This window comes from Pongo pygmaeus, chromosome 1, assembly GCF_028885625.2.
Source record: "Pongo pygmaeus isolate AG05252 chromosome 1, NHGRI_mPonPyg2-v2.0_pri, whole genome shotgun sequence".
Lineage (NCBI taxonomy): Eukaryota > Metazoa > Chordata > Mammalia > Primates > Hominidae > Pongo > Pongo pygmaeus.
In genome coordinates, this window is record NC_072373.2 from 140,305,127 (window position 1) to 140,317,716 (window position 12,590).

Genomic DNA, 12,590 nt, shown 5'->3' on the forward strand with positions numbered 1-12,590 from the left:
TAAGTTTTCACTAACTAGGTTCCCTCTACCCTCCTTTATTAGTCATATATTCTGTTCCACATCCCTGACCACTGTCAAAAGTCAATTCAGATTTCCACTCCTCCCTCAGCATACTTCATACACTTTTATCTGGTTCCACACACCCTGGATTCCTAGACAACTATAACTGTCTGCTTCTGCTGGCATCCTCATGTGTGCCTGTCTTATCTGCTCTCTGTGATTACTACGAGAATCCTCTCCTGCCTTGTTAAGATCCCACAGCACCCACTCCAGTTCTCTGCTTCCTGCTGGCACTCAACAAATATTAACTGGTGTTTCTTAGAATGTCAAACACCAGCTCCAGTTAAAAATAACTGAAATCTCTTACAAGCTACCACTTCAACAACATAATAATCATGATTACAAAGTTTTGACAAACTTTTGACTTTAATAGCTATTTTGTCTACAGTACTGAGAACAGAATCAAGTCTAATTTCCAAACTATTGCTACCAAAACAATTTAACTATTTGGACATGACAAACACATCAGAATTTTCTAAAATTAATTTTTAAAAACGCTGCATAATATAAAAATTAAGGGAAAAGGGGCTTAGTTTTTTTTTTCTTTCCATTAAACTTTAGCGATTTTGAGAAAAAAGGCCAAGTTTTGACCACGTTTTTTAAATGCTGGAAAACACAGCAGGGAGAAAATGATATGAATATGGCTCAATACTTTAACTGTTGCATCATATGCTACTCCACATGGTAATGGAAGGCTGGGTCATCTAAGGACAGTTTCCTCTCCAACCTTCTAATCTGTTAGGTTTTAATCAACACGCACACATACACGCTCAATAAAAACGAGACAAATCTAACATAGTGTTCAAATATATAAATAAATTGTGCCAATTCAAGATTTTGGGATTTTTCCCTGCCTCTATAGATTACCTAATCATTTTATGGGGGGTTCCATAAGTAACCTACAGAGACCAAACACCCCAAATCAACTTTTCGTGACCCCTGTTTTAACCACCTAATTTTCATCTCAGATTCTTCCCCATCTTGCTCTTGGATTTTAACAAGGATTTAGTTAGTTGGTGTCAAGACAGATGAAGCAAGAACCCCAACACTCGCCTAGCTGACAGTAGGTGTTTGGTCACTATTTTTGGACTGTAAAAATAAATGCTGCCCGAAGACCCCATTTACGGGATATGGTGCAGGGTTCTTCCCACAGGTCTGTAAGAAGCAGAGGTCCCAGATGCTATGGCAAGGAAGGTCTGGTAACTCTTTCTTGGCACTGGGAGGGGCCCCTTGTTTGTTTATAAGGTAGACAGCCCTCATCATTACTGCAAACGGGGATTCCCTGTCTGTCCAGACTCTTCCGAAGTCCGGTACAAACCACGTAATAGGTGCTCAATAAACGCCGCCTGTACGGAATTTTACTATCAAAGCTGCCAAGGAAAGTTTCCAGAAGTCAGCTTTTTAGTCCTGTCTTCCAAAATATGTCCTCAGAGTTTTCTCTGTCCAACAAAAAATATTTTTCAAGATCCAAGAGCAGGAAATCTGCGAGGCAACGAGGAGCCAAATATAAGCCAAGCGGCTCCAGCTGGGCCCCACATTCCGCTAGGACTCCCCAGTACCTATTCCCCATCTCTCCGCCTACATCCTGAGTGCGCCCTCCCTCTCATCTCGGTTGTTTCTTTCCCACAACCCTACCTCTATACTTTCGGCCACACACACCCCAACTGCGTGCTCCTGGGACATCACAGCCCACCTCTCCCTCTCCAGCAAGGACCTACCTCTCTTCCCCTCGACCTGCAGCAGTTCTTCTTCACTGCAGCTGGCTTTTTAAGAAATCAAAAAATCTCATTTATCTGCAAGGGATACACCCTAGTAAAGGGGGACGGAAAGGAGAAGGCCCTTATCGATCCTCCAGTAACTGGAGGTGCTGGTCCTCCCAGCAACCACCCCCAATTCTCCTCCTTTTCAAGCCCCTGGACAGGATTTGAGCAGAAGTCCCGCTCCCAAGAGCCCACGCCTCCAAACAAGCTAGAAGCGGATTATACCGGTACCCAACCCGGAGATGGCCCGCGGCCGGCTGGGTGCACCTGCGGGCCCCCAGCTCCCTCCCACTGGCGCGGGCCTTCACCTCCCCGCCCCCGCCCGCCGGGCTCCCAGCGCAGCCCACCCTGCACAGGAAGGAAGCGGAGGGGAGGCGATTCTGGAGAAGTTAAAGGGCTCACCTTATGGACACCGGGCCAGCAAGGCCAGACACCAAACACCCACCTCCGGGAGGAACCAGCGGAGCCGAAACCGGCTCTCCCCGCCTTTCCGATAGGGCGGAAGGAGGCGAGAGAAGGGAGCGCGCGCGAGGGGTCCAGGAGCCAGGCAGCCGCACTCCCCTCCCGCAGGGCCGGCCGCCCGGGGCCGAAGCGGCCGACGCTCAGACTGCAGAAAGCGGAACAATCTCCCAGGCCCTGGCGGCAGCAAACGGGAGCCCACTCCGCTCGCCGCCACCTCCTCCCGACCCCCGGACGTCCCCGAATGAGTTCCCGGCCGCAACCGCAGCTCGGGCCGCGGCGCCTGCGCCAGGGTTGCACGCTTCGGTCGGCGCGTCTCCACCTGCGCGTCGCCTTCCCTCGCAGCCCCCGGCCCCTGCCGGGAGAGGTGCGCACCAACCTTGGGGGCAGCTCGGCCGCCAAGCCACGGCTTATGCTGAGGCCGGAGGTGGCGGCATCACCCGCGGCGGGCGGCGGCTGCACCGGGACGCGCCGGGGCGGCGAAGGCGCGCTGCGCCCTGGACCCTGCTCCCGCGGCCCCGCCCGCGGCTGCCACCTCGAAGCGCGGCGGAGGAGCCGGGGCACCACGGGCGGCGGCAGCGGCAGCAGCGGCGACGGGAGCAGCAGCACATGACTCTGTAACGAGGGGAATTAGACAAAGCGTAACATGGACTCCGGGCCCGTGCAGGCGCTGCAGCTCTGGGACCAACCGCAGCCGGCGAGCGTCGCGACTGGCCCGGCCGCAGCCAATGGGGCGGGCCCGGGCCTCCATGTGATTGCGAGCACTTTCTCCGGTCGCCCTGCAGCGCCTGACCGGACGGGGTCTGTGTGGGGAGGGAGGGGGCCCGGGGTTGGAGACTGGCGGCGAGCGACTGCTAGATGCGGAGCAGGTGCTTGGGAGGGGAAGAATGGCAGCCTACAGAACCATCGCCGTAATGCTCTCTCAAGCGTCCACCTGGGCAGGGCTCGGTGCCGGGCAGGCGCAGCTGCCAGTTAGCTGCGAGGCATGGTCGGGAACCTTCACCCGTCCTGGGCGAAGGAGTCTGTCCCGTCGACTAAAACTCTGATATTAAGACTTGGCGCTGGGGGTGGGGAGTTGAATTACGTTAAAAAGTCACTTAAGCGCCTTCCAACTCTAAGGAGAAAGTACTTATCTGAGCTTTGGGGCACACACAACCACTTGGCATGGAGAGTTTCTCAGCTTCATGTGTTCCGTCTGCTACTGAAGCTGTATTGGAAAGTCGGTTCTTGTTTTTATCTGAGTCCGCCCCTTTCATCCCATTCTTTTCGTCAAAAATATGTTACATCTGAAAGAGGCAGATGAAAAGATTCTTCTATGCTAAGAGGGTTTTGCAGCCCAATAATGTCACCGTTTTTTGTTGTTGTAGGATCAGGGTTCATTTGCAGCCTTTTCTGTGGGTGAGCAGAGGCAGGGGCCAATAAATAAATTAAGGCGGGATATTTGGAGTTATTTGGTTGTAACAAAGTATGTGGTTCAACCCAGTGCTTTAGTATCTTCTTTTATCTGAATCCATGTGTTTCTGTAAACCATGGGAAGTCTAATCTGTCTTCTACCAATATCTCTCCATGTCAGCAAATGTTCAATCAACGTTTACCCGGCATCTAAATATTCTTAATAAGCATGCTGCACAAATGTTACAGGTATTCAGGAAGGTGTCGGTTCAGAGACAGACATTAAAGAGAATGATTGTCCAGGGTTTCAGAAAAGGATTCAGAGAGGAGGTGATAGAATTGGCCCTTGGATGGTGAGCACTTGGCCGTCAGGCATTGGACGTGAAGAAGAGCAGCCGAAACAGGAACATGAACAGAGAGGTCCAGAATATACTCAAGGGACCGCCCGAGACCCGTTACAAGATGACAGCGGATTCTGAGCCCTCGGCCCTTTTGCTCTCACTTTCCTTCCCCGACCCTCCTTGCCAGCAGCACTCCTGTTCCACACACTGCCAAGAAGGAGGTGTATGGGCAGGGAGTGTGTGTAAGTGATCTAATCAGTGTCAGATTTGCTGATCTAAGAGATGAGAGGTCTTTTAAAACTTAACAACTAGTGGTATGATATTTTTATTGAAAACAGCCCACTATTATAATGAATATGGAATGTTTTGCTGTTTGTAAAGAAAAAAAAAATTATAGGCCGGGTGCAGTGGCTCACGCCTGTAGTCCCGGTACTTTGGGAGGCCGAGGCAAGAGGATCACGAGGTCAGGAGTTAGAGACCAGCCTGACCAACATGGTGAAAACCCGTCTCTACTAAAAATACAAAAATTAGCTGGGCACGGTGGCACGCACCTGTAATCCCAGCTACTCAGGAGGCTGAGGCAGGAGAATCGCTTGAACCCGGGAGGCGGAGGTTGCAGTGAGCTGAGATGGTGCCACCACACTCCAGCCTGGGCGACAGAGACTCCGTCTCAAAACCAAAAAACCAAAAAAACCAATCTTCTGTACTTTGTTCTTTTGATCTTCTCTGGGTTTTAAATTGTGATTCTAGACTTGAAAAACACGATTTTAAGATTGGTATAAATCGAGAAAAGAAAAAAGTGATATTCAGAAAACAGTCAAATGTGGAGAAATAGACACTGTCACACACTGTAAAAATAAGAGGAAATTGGACAAACCCCTTTGGAGGACAATTTGGAAATTTTTGATAAATAGGTGTGTTCCCTTTGAATAGGTAATTCCATGTCTAAGAGTTTGTACTTTAAGCATATTTGTGCAAAAAATTATGTCAGAAATATTTACACATGTACAAAATATATATATATATACATGTCTTATTGCAACATTGTTTGTAATAGTGGGAACATGTAATGGTGTAAAAATCAAATAATAAAGTCCCAGTAGGAAACTGTTTAAGCAAATTTTGCTAGATCTGTAGAAGGAAACCATAAGCAGCCATTAACAAAAATAAGCTAGATCTATTTGTACCTACATGGAAGGATGTCCAAAATCTATAAGTGAAAAAAAAAGGAGGCTGCAGAACAATATGAATAGTATGATTCCATTTTTTTTGGTATTTTTTTTGCATTAAGATATACATGTTATTAAATGTATGCTTCAGAAGAAATCTGGAAGCATATATAACAAGCTGTTAATGGTGATTATCTCTGGGTGTGGGATTACTAGGGCCTTTCATCAAGTTCTGTATGTTTGAATTGTTTTTATATTGAGCACATATTACTCTGATAATCAGAATAATAATTTTAAAAATTTAAAGGATTGTTTTAGAGTATATTCAGGCTATTATAACAAAATACCATAAGCTGGGTGGCTTATAAGCAACAGAAATTGGCTGGGCATGGTGGCTTATGCCTGGAATCCCAGCACTTTGGGAGACCTAGGCTGGAGGATCACCTGAGGTCAGGAGTTCGAGACCAGCCTGGCCAACATGGTGAAACCCTGTCTCTACTAAAAATAAAAAAATTAGCTATGAGTGGTGGCAGGCACCTGTAATCCCAGCTACTCGGGAGGCTGAGGCAGGAGAATCACTTGAACCCAGGAGGTGGAGGTTGCAATGAGCCAAGACCATGCCACTGCACTCCAGCCTGGGTGACAGAGTGAGGCTCTGTCTCAAAAAAAAAAAAAAATTTATTTCTTACAGTCTGGGGGCTAGGAAGTTCAAGGCAACAGCAGATTCCACGTCTGTGTGTGTGTGTGTCTTCTCTCTAGTTCAGAGAGGGTGACTTCCTGCTGTGTCTTCATATAGTGGAAGGAGTGAGGGTCTCTCTCAGGCCTCCTTTTTAAGGCCACTAATCCCATTCATGAAGGCTCTGCCATCATGACCTAATCGCCTCCCAAAGGAACGACCTCCTAATACCATCAGTTTAGGGGTTAGGATTTCAACATATAAAATGGAGCGGGGGGAGGGGGGGGACACAATATTCAGACTATAGCATGGATCAAACTAGTAAGAAGTCTACCAATGATAAGTAATGAAAAATAACTCTGATTATCTACGATGTAAAAACAAAAAAATCAGCCCATCAGTTTCCCCTTTTCCACAAAAAAACAGAACGGAGGCAGCAAAGGACAATAACTGATTTGACGTTGGGTTCAGAATGAAGAAGTATGATGGAAAAGGAATCTGAGGCTACTCTAGGCATGTCTACAGAGAAACACATGGCTTCTAGGAAGTTCTATTCAACAAAAAATGGAGCGCTTACTATCCTTTGCTACTTGTTATGAGAATTGGCAACTGTTTCAGCACATGGTAAATCTGTATCAACAATAACAACTAATACTTACATAGGTCCTCTTCCAAATACTTTACACATACCTTTAGTCTTCACAGAAGCCCTATGAGATACTATCCTCATCTAATAGATGGGAAACAGAAGGCTTTAAAGAGGCTCTGTGACTAGCTCAATACCACATAGCCTTTAACTGACAGAGTTACATTTTTAAGTCAGGTGGCCTGGCTCTAGAGGTCCAAGCACTTAATCACAGTACTGCCTAAAAGGACCATGTAAGATAAAGGGCGTTATTTGTGCATCTCCTCTTACCAAGTATGATGATTCTAACTTGATTTGTTCTTACCTAAACTATAGCATGCTCCAAGACACTCAATAATACTTTTGAATGAGGGAATGAATAATTGACTTTCCTACAAAAGAAGAATCTGAGCTCCTTGGAGGAGTGATTTTGCATTCTTCCATTTTATCACCTAGCAGAGTGCCTAACATACGGTAGGCAATATGGGTTTCAATAATCTGTAAACATGTTTTTGAAAAATTGTGCAGCAATCAAACTTTATAAATTGATCTCAAATGCACTGAGGTGGCTTATGAGTAATGTCATGATGAATTCGTTGTAAAATGAAAAATAGCCCTGGGGGGAGGGGCTAAATATGGATATACCTGCAGTCATGCACAAATAAATGTACAGTATATTTGCTTGAAAGTGGTAGTAATGCTGAAGAGTTTCAAATTATTTGAGCTGCTCTCTCACCTCTCTCAGTTTCCTCATCTCTGAAATGGGAATACTAATACATACCTCAGTTGATTATCAGGGAAAGAATTAAATGGCATAATATGTGGAAAGGGCTTAGCCAAGTGCTTAATAGGCATTGCTCAGTAAATGTTACCTAAGTACAACCACATATTATAAGTGTGACCAAATTTCTTAATCTAGTGTGTCTCCTAATAACATAACTAACATAATATGCAATATCTAGAGCACCTTATTTTTAAAAGACAGGAACTCAATACATATGATGCTTTAAAATTACATGGTAAGAGTTCAGCCTAAGTAAATGGTAAAACAAATGTTTTCTCATTTTCTTTCCTCCCCTGCGCTACCTACTACTTGAATGTTCTTTCTATTCTTTATATGGGTTAGACCCATTTCAAACTTTCTTCATATGGGTTAAACCCATTTCACTTCTCAGACTTATTTAAACTCTTGCGGATTGTTTTTTATTTGTTTGTTTGTTTTCCGAGACAGGTTCTTGCCCTGTCACCCAGCCTGGGGTGCAGTGGCGCCATCACCACTCTCTGTAGCCTAAACCTCTTGGATCAAGCAATCCTCCCACCTCAGCCTCCCAAGAGCTAGGACCACAGCATGCACCACCATGCCCAGCTATTTTAAAACAAAAAATTTTGTAGAGACGGCCTCAGTATGTTGCCCAGGCTTAAACTCTTAGCCTTATAGGTAGCTAAAGAGGCAAACTGTCTCCATTCCTCACAGCTAAGGAAATTGAAATGACTAGACTAGCAAGGAGCAGGTTGAAAGGGGAGAAGCACTGTGGAGGAAATGGAGCTGGGCGGGGTGTGGGGGATAACCCTCCACGAGTACGACACAACATCAAGTCCAAAGAGGAAGGGAAATTGCCAGACTGCAATAGTTAGAAATAATATGGCGAAATTGAAACTAGAGAAACTAAGGGTACATGTCTTAACCACAAAAAGAAGAAAGAAGTGGATCTACGCCTTCTAAAATGGATTCTTAGGGCTGGGTGTGGTGGCTCACTCCTGTAATCCCAGCACTTTGGGAGGCTGAGATGGGAGGATTGCTTGAGGCTAGGAGTTTGAGACCAGACTGGTCAACATAGCAAGACCCGCTTCTCTATTTAAATAAAAATAAAGAATGTATTCGGAGAGAGTGGTAAAATTAGGGTTATTTATCTAAGTGAGTGGATGCATCTTAATAGGTAACCATGAAATAAGTGTTCCCTTCACTAAATTGTAAAAAAAGAAAATATACCAAATTCAACTGCCTATGAATTTGTACCCATATACTCCACCTTCCTGCCTGCTTCTACTATGAATGGATCTCAAAATAATTGCCTCTACTCATTGTCTCCAATTCATCCCCCACCCCCATCTTAAACTTCATTGAATCAGGGTTTTACTCCCAAAGCATCAGTAAAACTGATCTTGCCAAGGAAAACAATGACTTCCACACTGCTAAATACAGTCAACAATTCTTGGTCCTTACTTGACCTCTCAGCAGCACTGGACGCCATTGAATACTACTGCCTCTTCAAGTGGACTTCTCTTGCCTTTCAGGACACCAAACTCACTCCCTTCAATGAGTTCATCCAGTTATATAGCTTTGAATTCCCCTTCTATGCCAACAACTTTGCATTTATGTCTCTTACTCAGTCCTCTTTCCTGAGCTCCAGCTTGTGTTTCTGACTGCCTAGTTGGGTTTCCTACGTTCATGTCTAATAGACACCTCAAACTCCACATGTTCAAAACTGAACTCCTGATTTCTCCCCAAAACTTGTGCATCCCACACAGCTTTACCCCCTTACTAAATGGCAATTCCATTCTTCCAGTTGCCTGGCTTAAAAGCCCCAAGTTATCCTTGACTCTTTATCTCATGCAACTCATATTGAAATAGGAAATTCTGTTGGCTCTACTTTCTAACTATGCACTTCCACGGCTACCACCTTGGTCCCATCCACCATCATCTCTCTCCTCGATTAACTCATTAGTCATCTAATTAGTCTATGTAGTTCTGCTTCTATCCTATTCCTCCACACAGTCTATTCTCAGCAGCAGCCAGAGTGATCATTTTAACATATGTCTGATTCTCTCACTCCTTTGCCCAAACCCTGTGATCACTCCCCATTTTACTCAGAGTAAAGCCAAAGTCCTTATGGTGACTTGTGTGGTTCTTACATGATCTGCATACCACACACCTAAACGTCACTCAGAGAAGCATACCCAGACAACCATATCTAAAATTGGAATCCACTCCCTGCCTGCTTCCGTTCCTATCACCCTGCTTCATTACTTTCCCTTGGGCACTTATCACTTGCTTATTATATTTTTTGTTTATTATCTATCTCTTCCTGCTAGAATATAAGCTTTTTGTGGATAGGAAATTTTATCTATTTTGCCCACATGTATTTAGAATAGTGTCTGGCACATAGCACACACTGAATAATTATTTTATAATGAATCAATGAATTTATTTCGGATTTCTAATCAATAGTAAATGCAGGAAAATTTTTCCCAGGAAGAGATTTTTCCACATCATGCTGTTCTCTGAGTTTTGTTCATTGAAAAAAGGCATTCATATTCAGAGTTTCCAAATCATACATACCTATTACTAAAACAACACCTAGTAGTTTACATGGCAGGAGATGAAACTTAGTGGAAAACATTACCATTTTTGCTAATCTCTTTTTTTATTTTTTTTGAGACGGAGTTTCGCTCTTATTGCCCACGCTGGAATGCAATAGCGCGATCTCAGCTCACCGCAACCTTTGCCTCCCCGGGTTCAAGAGATTCTCCTGCCTCCACCTCCCGAGTAGCTGGGATTACAGGCATGTGCCACCACACCCAGCTAATTTTGTATTTTTAGTAGAGATGGGGTTTCTCCATGTTGGTCAGGCTGGTCTTGAACTCCTGACCTCAGGTGATCCACCACCCTCGGCCTCCCAAAGTGCTAGGATTACAGATGTGAGCCACCATGCCCAGCCAATTTTTGCTAATCTCTTATAAGGAAAAACAATCTGATCTGACTTAACAAGTAAACAAAATTGCCAAATAGTAATTCCAAAGTCCTAAATTATATTCTAATTAAGGAAAACATTTAAACAAAGTAATACAATAGTGAAAAGAATAAGAGCAGATTAAACATTCATTTTCCTGTAACATATTATTTACTTTAAAACTGTCATGTGCAGTAAGGCTGCTATGTATTCTAATTGGCTAAAATAAAAGGTTTAAGTGAGAATAAAAGAACACAAATGTGACATAAAATAGCAAGTGGGAATCTAAGTTTTTCTAATTGAAAGTTGAAATGGCAAAAAAAAAAAAAAAAAAAAAGAAATCCTCGAGAAAATCACCATAAGAAAAGAATTGAGCAATTCTTAAAAAATTAAAAAGCTCCCAAAGCAAACTGATTTGTATGGTCACTTGAAAAGAGGAAGAGTAATTGCTGTTTCTAAATGGTGAGTTGAATGTTTAGAAATCCACATGGAAATTACTTTGTTAGTATGTCTCCTCATAGCTCTTGTCTGTGGGAAGAGAAGATGAGCACAGCCAGAAACCTTAAATGTCAAGATGAGGCTGAGCAGTGCCTGCGCTGGAGAGAGGAATGTAGGAACAGGAAGAGAGAAGCCAGCTTGTGGGGTTTTCTTACTCATGAGTGAAATTCTAGCATTCTGGCTTTAAAAGATTAATATATCTGAGCATTGTTTGAAATTTCACCTGACAGCTTCTCAAAGCAGCAAAACCTAGAGATGATTTGAAAATAAAGTTCGGACTGAGAGGTTGTAGCCATGGAACTAAAAGTCAGTGTTATCCTAACGTGAGTGGCTCCTTGGGCAACACAGATGCACAGAAGAAGGCAGCAGTCCTGTCTCCTGTTGCTGATCATCCTCGAAGTTGGTGCCCTTGCTCAGCTCAGGCAGGGAACCTAAGCCAAAGGGGAGTGTGATGCTTACATTTAAGTGTCAATTCGATTAGGTTAAGAGATACCCAGATTGCTGGTAAGTCATTATTTCTGGGTATGTCTGAGGGTGTTTCCAGAAGACACCGGTATTTGAGTCAGTGGACTGAGTAAGGAAGATCCATCTTCACCCAATGAAAGCCAGCACCATCCAATCAGTTGAGAGTCCAGATATAACAAAAAGGCAAAGGAAATGCAAATTCAAATTCCTTCCTGGAGCTGGGACAGCCATCTTCTCCTGTTCTTGGACATCAGAACTCCAGGCTCTCAGGCCTTCAGACTCCCAGCCTTGCACTAATGGCCCCCTTAGGATGTCAGGCCTGCAGCCTCAGACTGAGAATTATGCCATTGGCTCTCCTGGTTCTCAGGCCTCTGGCCTCAGACTGAATTACACTGCTGGTTTGCCCAGTTCTCCAGTTTGCAGATCGTGGGACTGCTTAGCCTCCATAATCACATGAGCCAATTCCCATCATAAATCCTCTTTTACATATCTCTCTATATAAATACACTATTAGATCCATTTCTTGAGAAAATCCTTACTCATACAGGGAGCTGAGACTATGAGTCTAAATCATCCATTCTTGAGACTAGTTGACCAGCTACCTCCCATTCCTGAGCCTCTCTTATATCCCCTGGAAGTTTATCTCCAGCATATCAACAGATAGTTCTCCTGACACTTTCCTCAGTAACATTTACCTGTCTCCTAAAATCTGATCTTTCTTCTCTTTAAATGGAATAAGAGTTTTATGAGTTAGTCTTTCTTCTCTTCTTGTGTGACACCTGGCTGACAAGCTGTAGACCCAAAGCCTACAAATGTGTTTTCACTACACAGTGTTCTAAGATTTTTAAAATTAGTTGCTGATATTTAGTAATCAGGAGATTTCACATAAATGCCTAGATTTCCAGCACCTTTTACCATCCAGAACAAAGTGCAAAGTAGGGTGAGAAACAACCCAGAAAAGGATTCTGACAGCTGTTTGAGTGGTAAACATTGGATTGGGGTAATCCTCTTGGAGAAGGGTAGAACTCAAAGCTCTGACACCTACCATCACTACTCTGAACCATTAACTGTAAGATGCAATCGCATATTGCTTTTTGTGTTCCCTGCTATTTCATGTAGGTTTCATTTAACTCTCCCAACTAGGACCTAGACTCTGTCTTAAGTTTCTTCAGTCTCCCCCACTGCCTTGCACAGTGATGAATCAGTGATTATTAATTTACGAAATAATGCCTATATTCAATTCTTTTTATTATTTGTTCTCTTTGTCATTGCCATATATGCATGCCTTCAAAAAGCATTTATTTATATACATGATCATTAATAACCTTTATTGAGTACTTGCTTACTGTGAGCCAACCATTGTGCTCGAAATGCACATATCAATAAAGCACATTCTTGCATCTTTATGAGCCCA

The 12,590-nt window shown here is 43.9% G+C and overlaps 2 protein-coding genes across 3 annotated transcripts in view; one reads left to right on the top strand and one right to left on the bottom strand.

Moving 5' to 3' along the window:
* Positions 1-2,944, bottom strand: part of LRRC8D (leucine rich repeat containing 8 VRAC subunit D) — a 114,316-nt gene extending 111,372 nt beyond the window's left edge. The window contains exon 1 of one of the 2 annotated variants that reach the window (XM_063652875.1): positions 2,659-2,944. The gene's annotated coding sequence lies outside the window, so the exon portion shown is untranslated. Of the gene's footprint in view, positions 1-1,778; positions 1,955-2,658 lie in introns of those variants that run through there. The other variant, XM_054477046.2, reaches the window with a different exon arrangement.
* Positions 2,120-2,900, top strand: LOC134738324 (basic proline-rich protein-like). Its single transcript, XM_063652894.1, has one exon. It carries the CDS (start codon positions 2,226-2,228, stop codon positions 2,898-2,900), a length of 675 nt encoding a protein of 224 aa, XP_063508964.1. The 5' UTR covers positions 2,120-2,225.
* Positions 2,945-12,590: the final 9,646 nt, after the last annotated feature.

Bases quoted from the DNA above. Each gene is read 5' to 3' on its own strand.
- LOC134738324 (XM_063652894.1), top strand. From the start codon at position 2,226: ATGGACACCGGGCCAGCAAGGCCAGACACCAAACACCCACCTCCGGGA.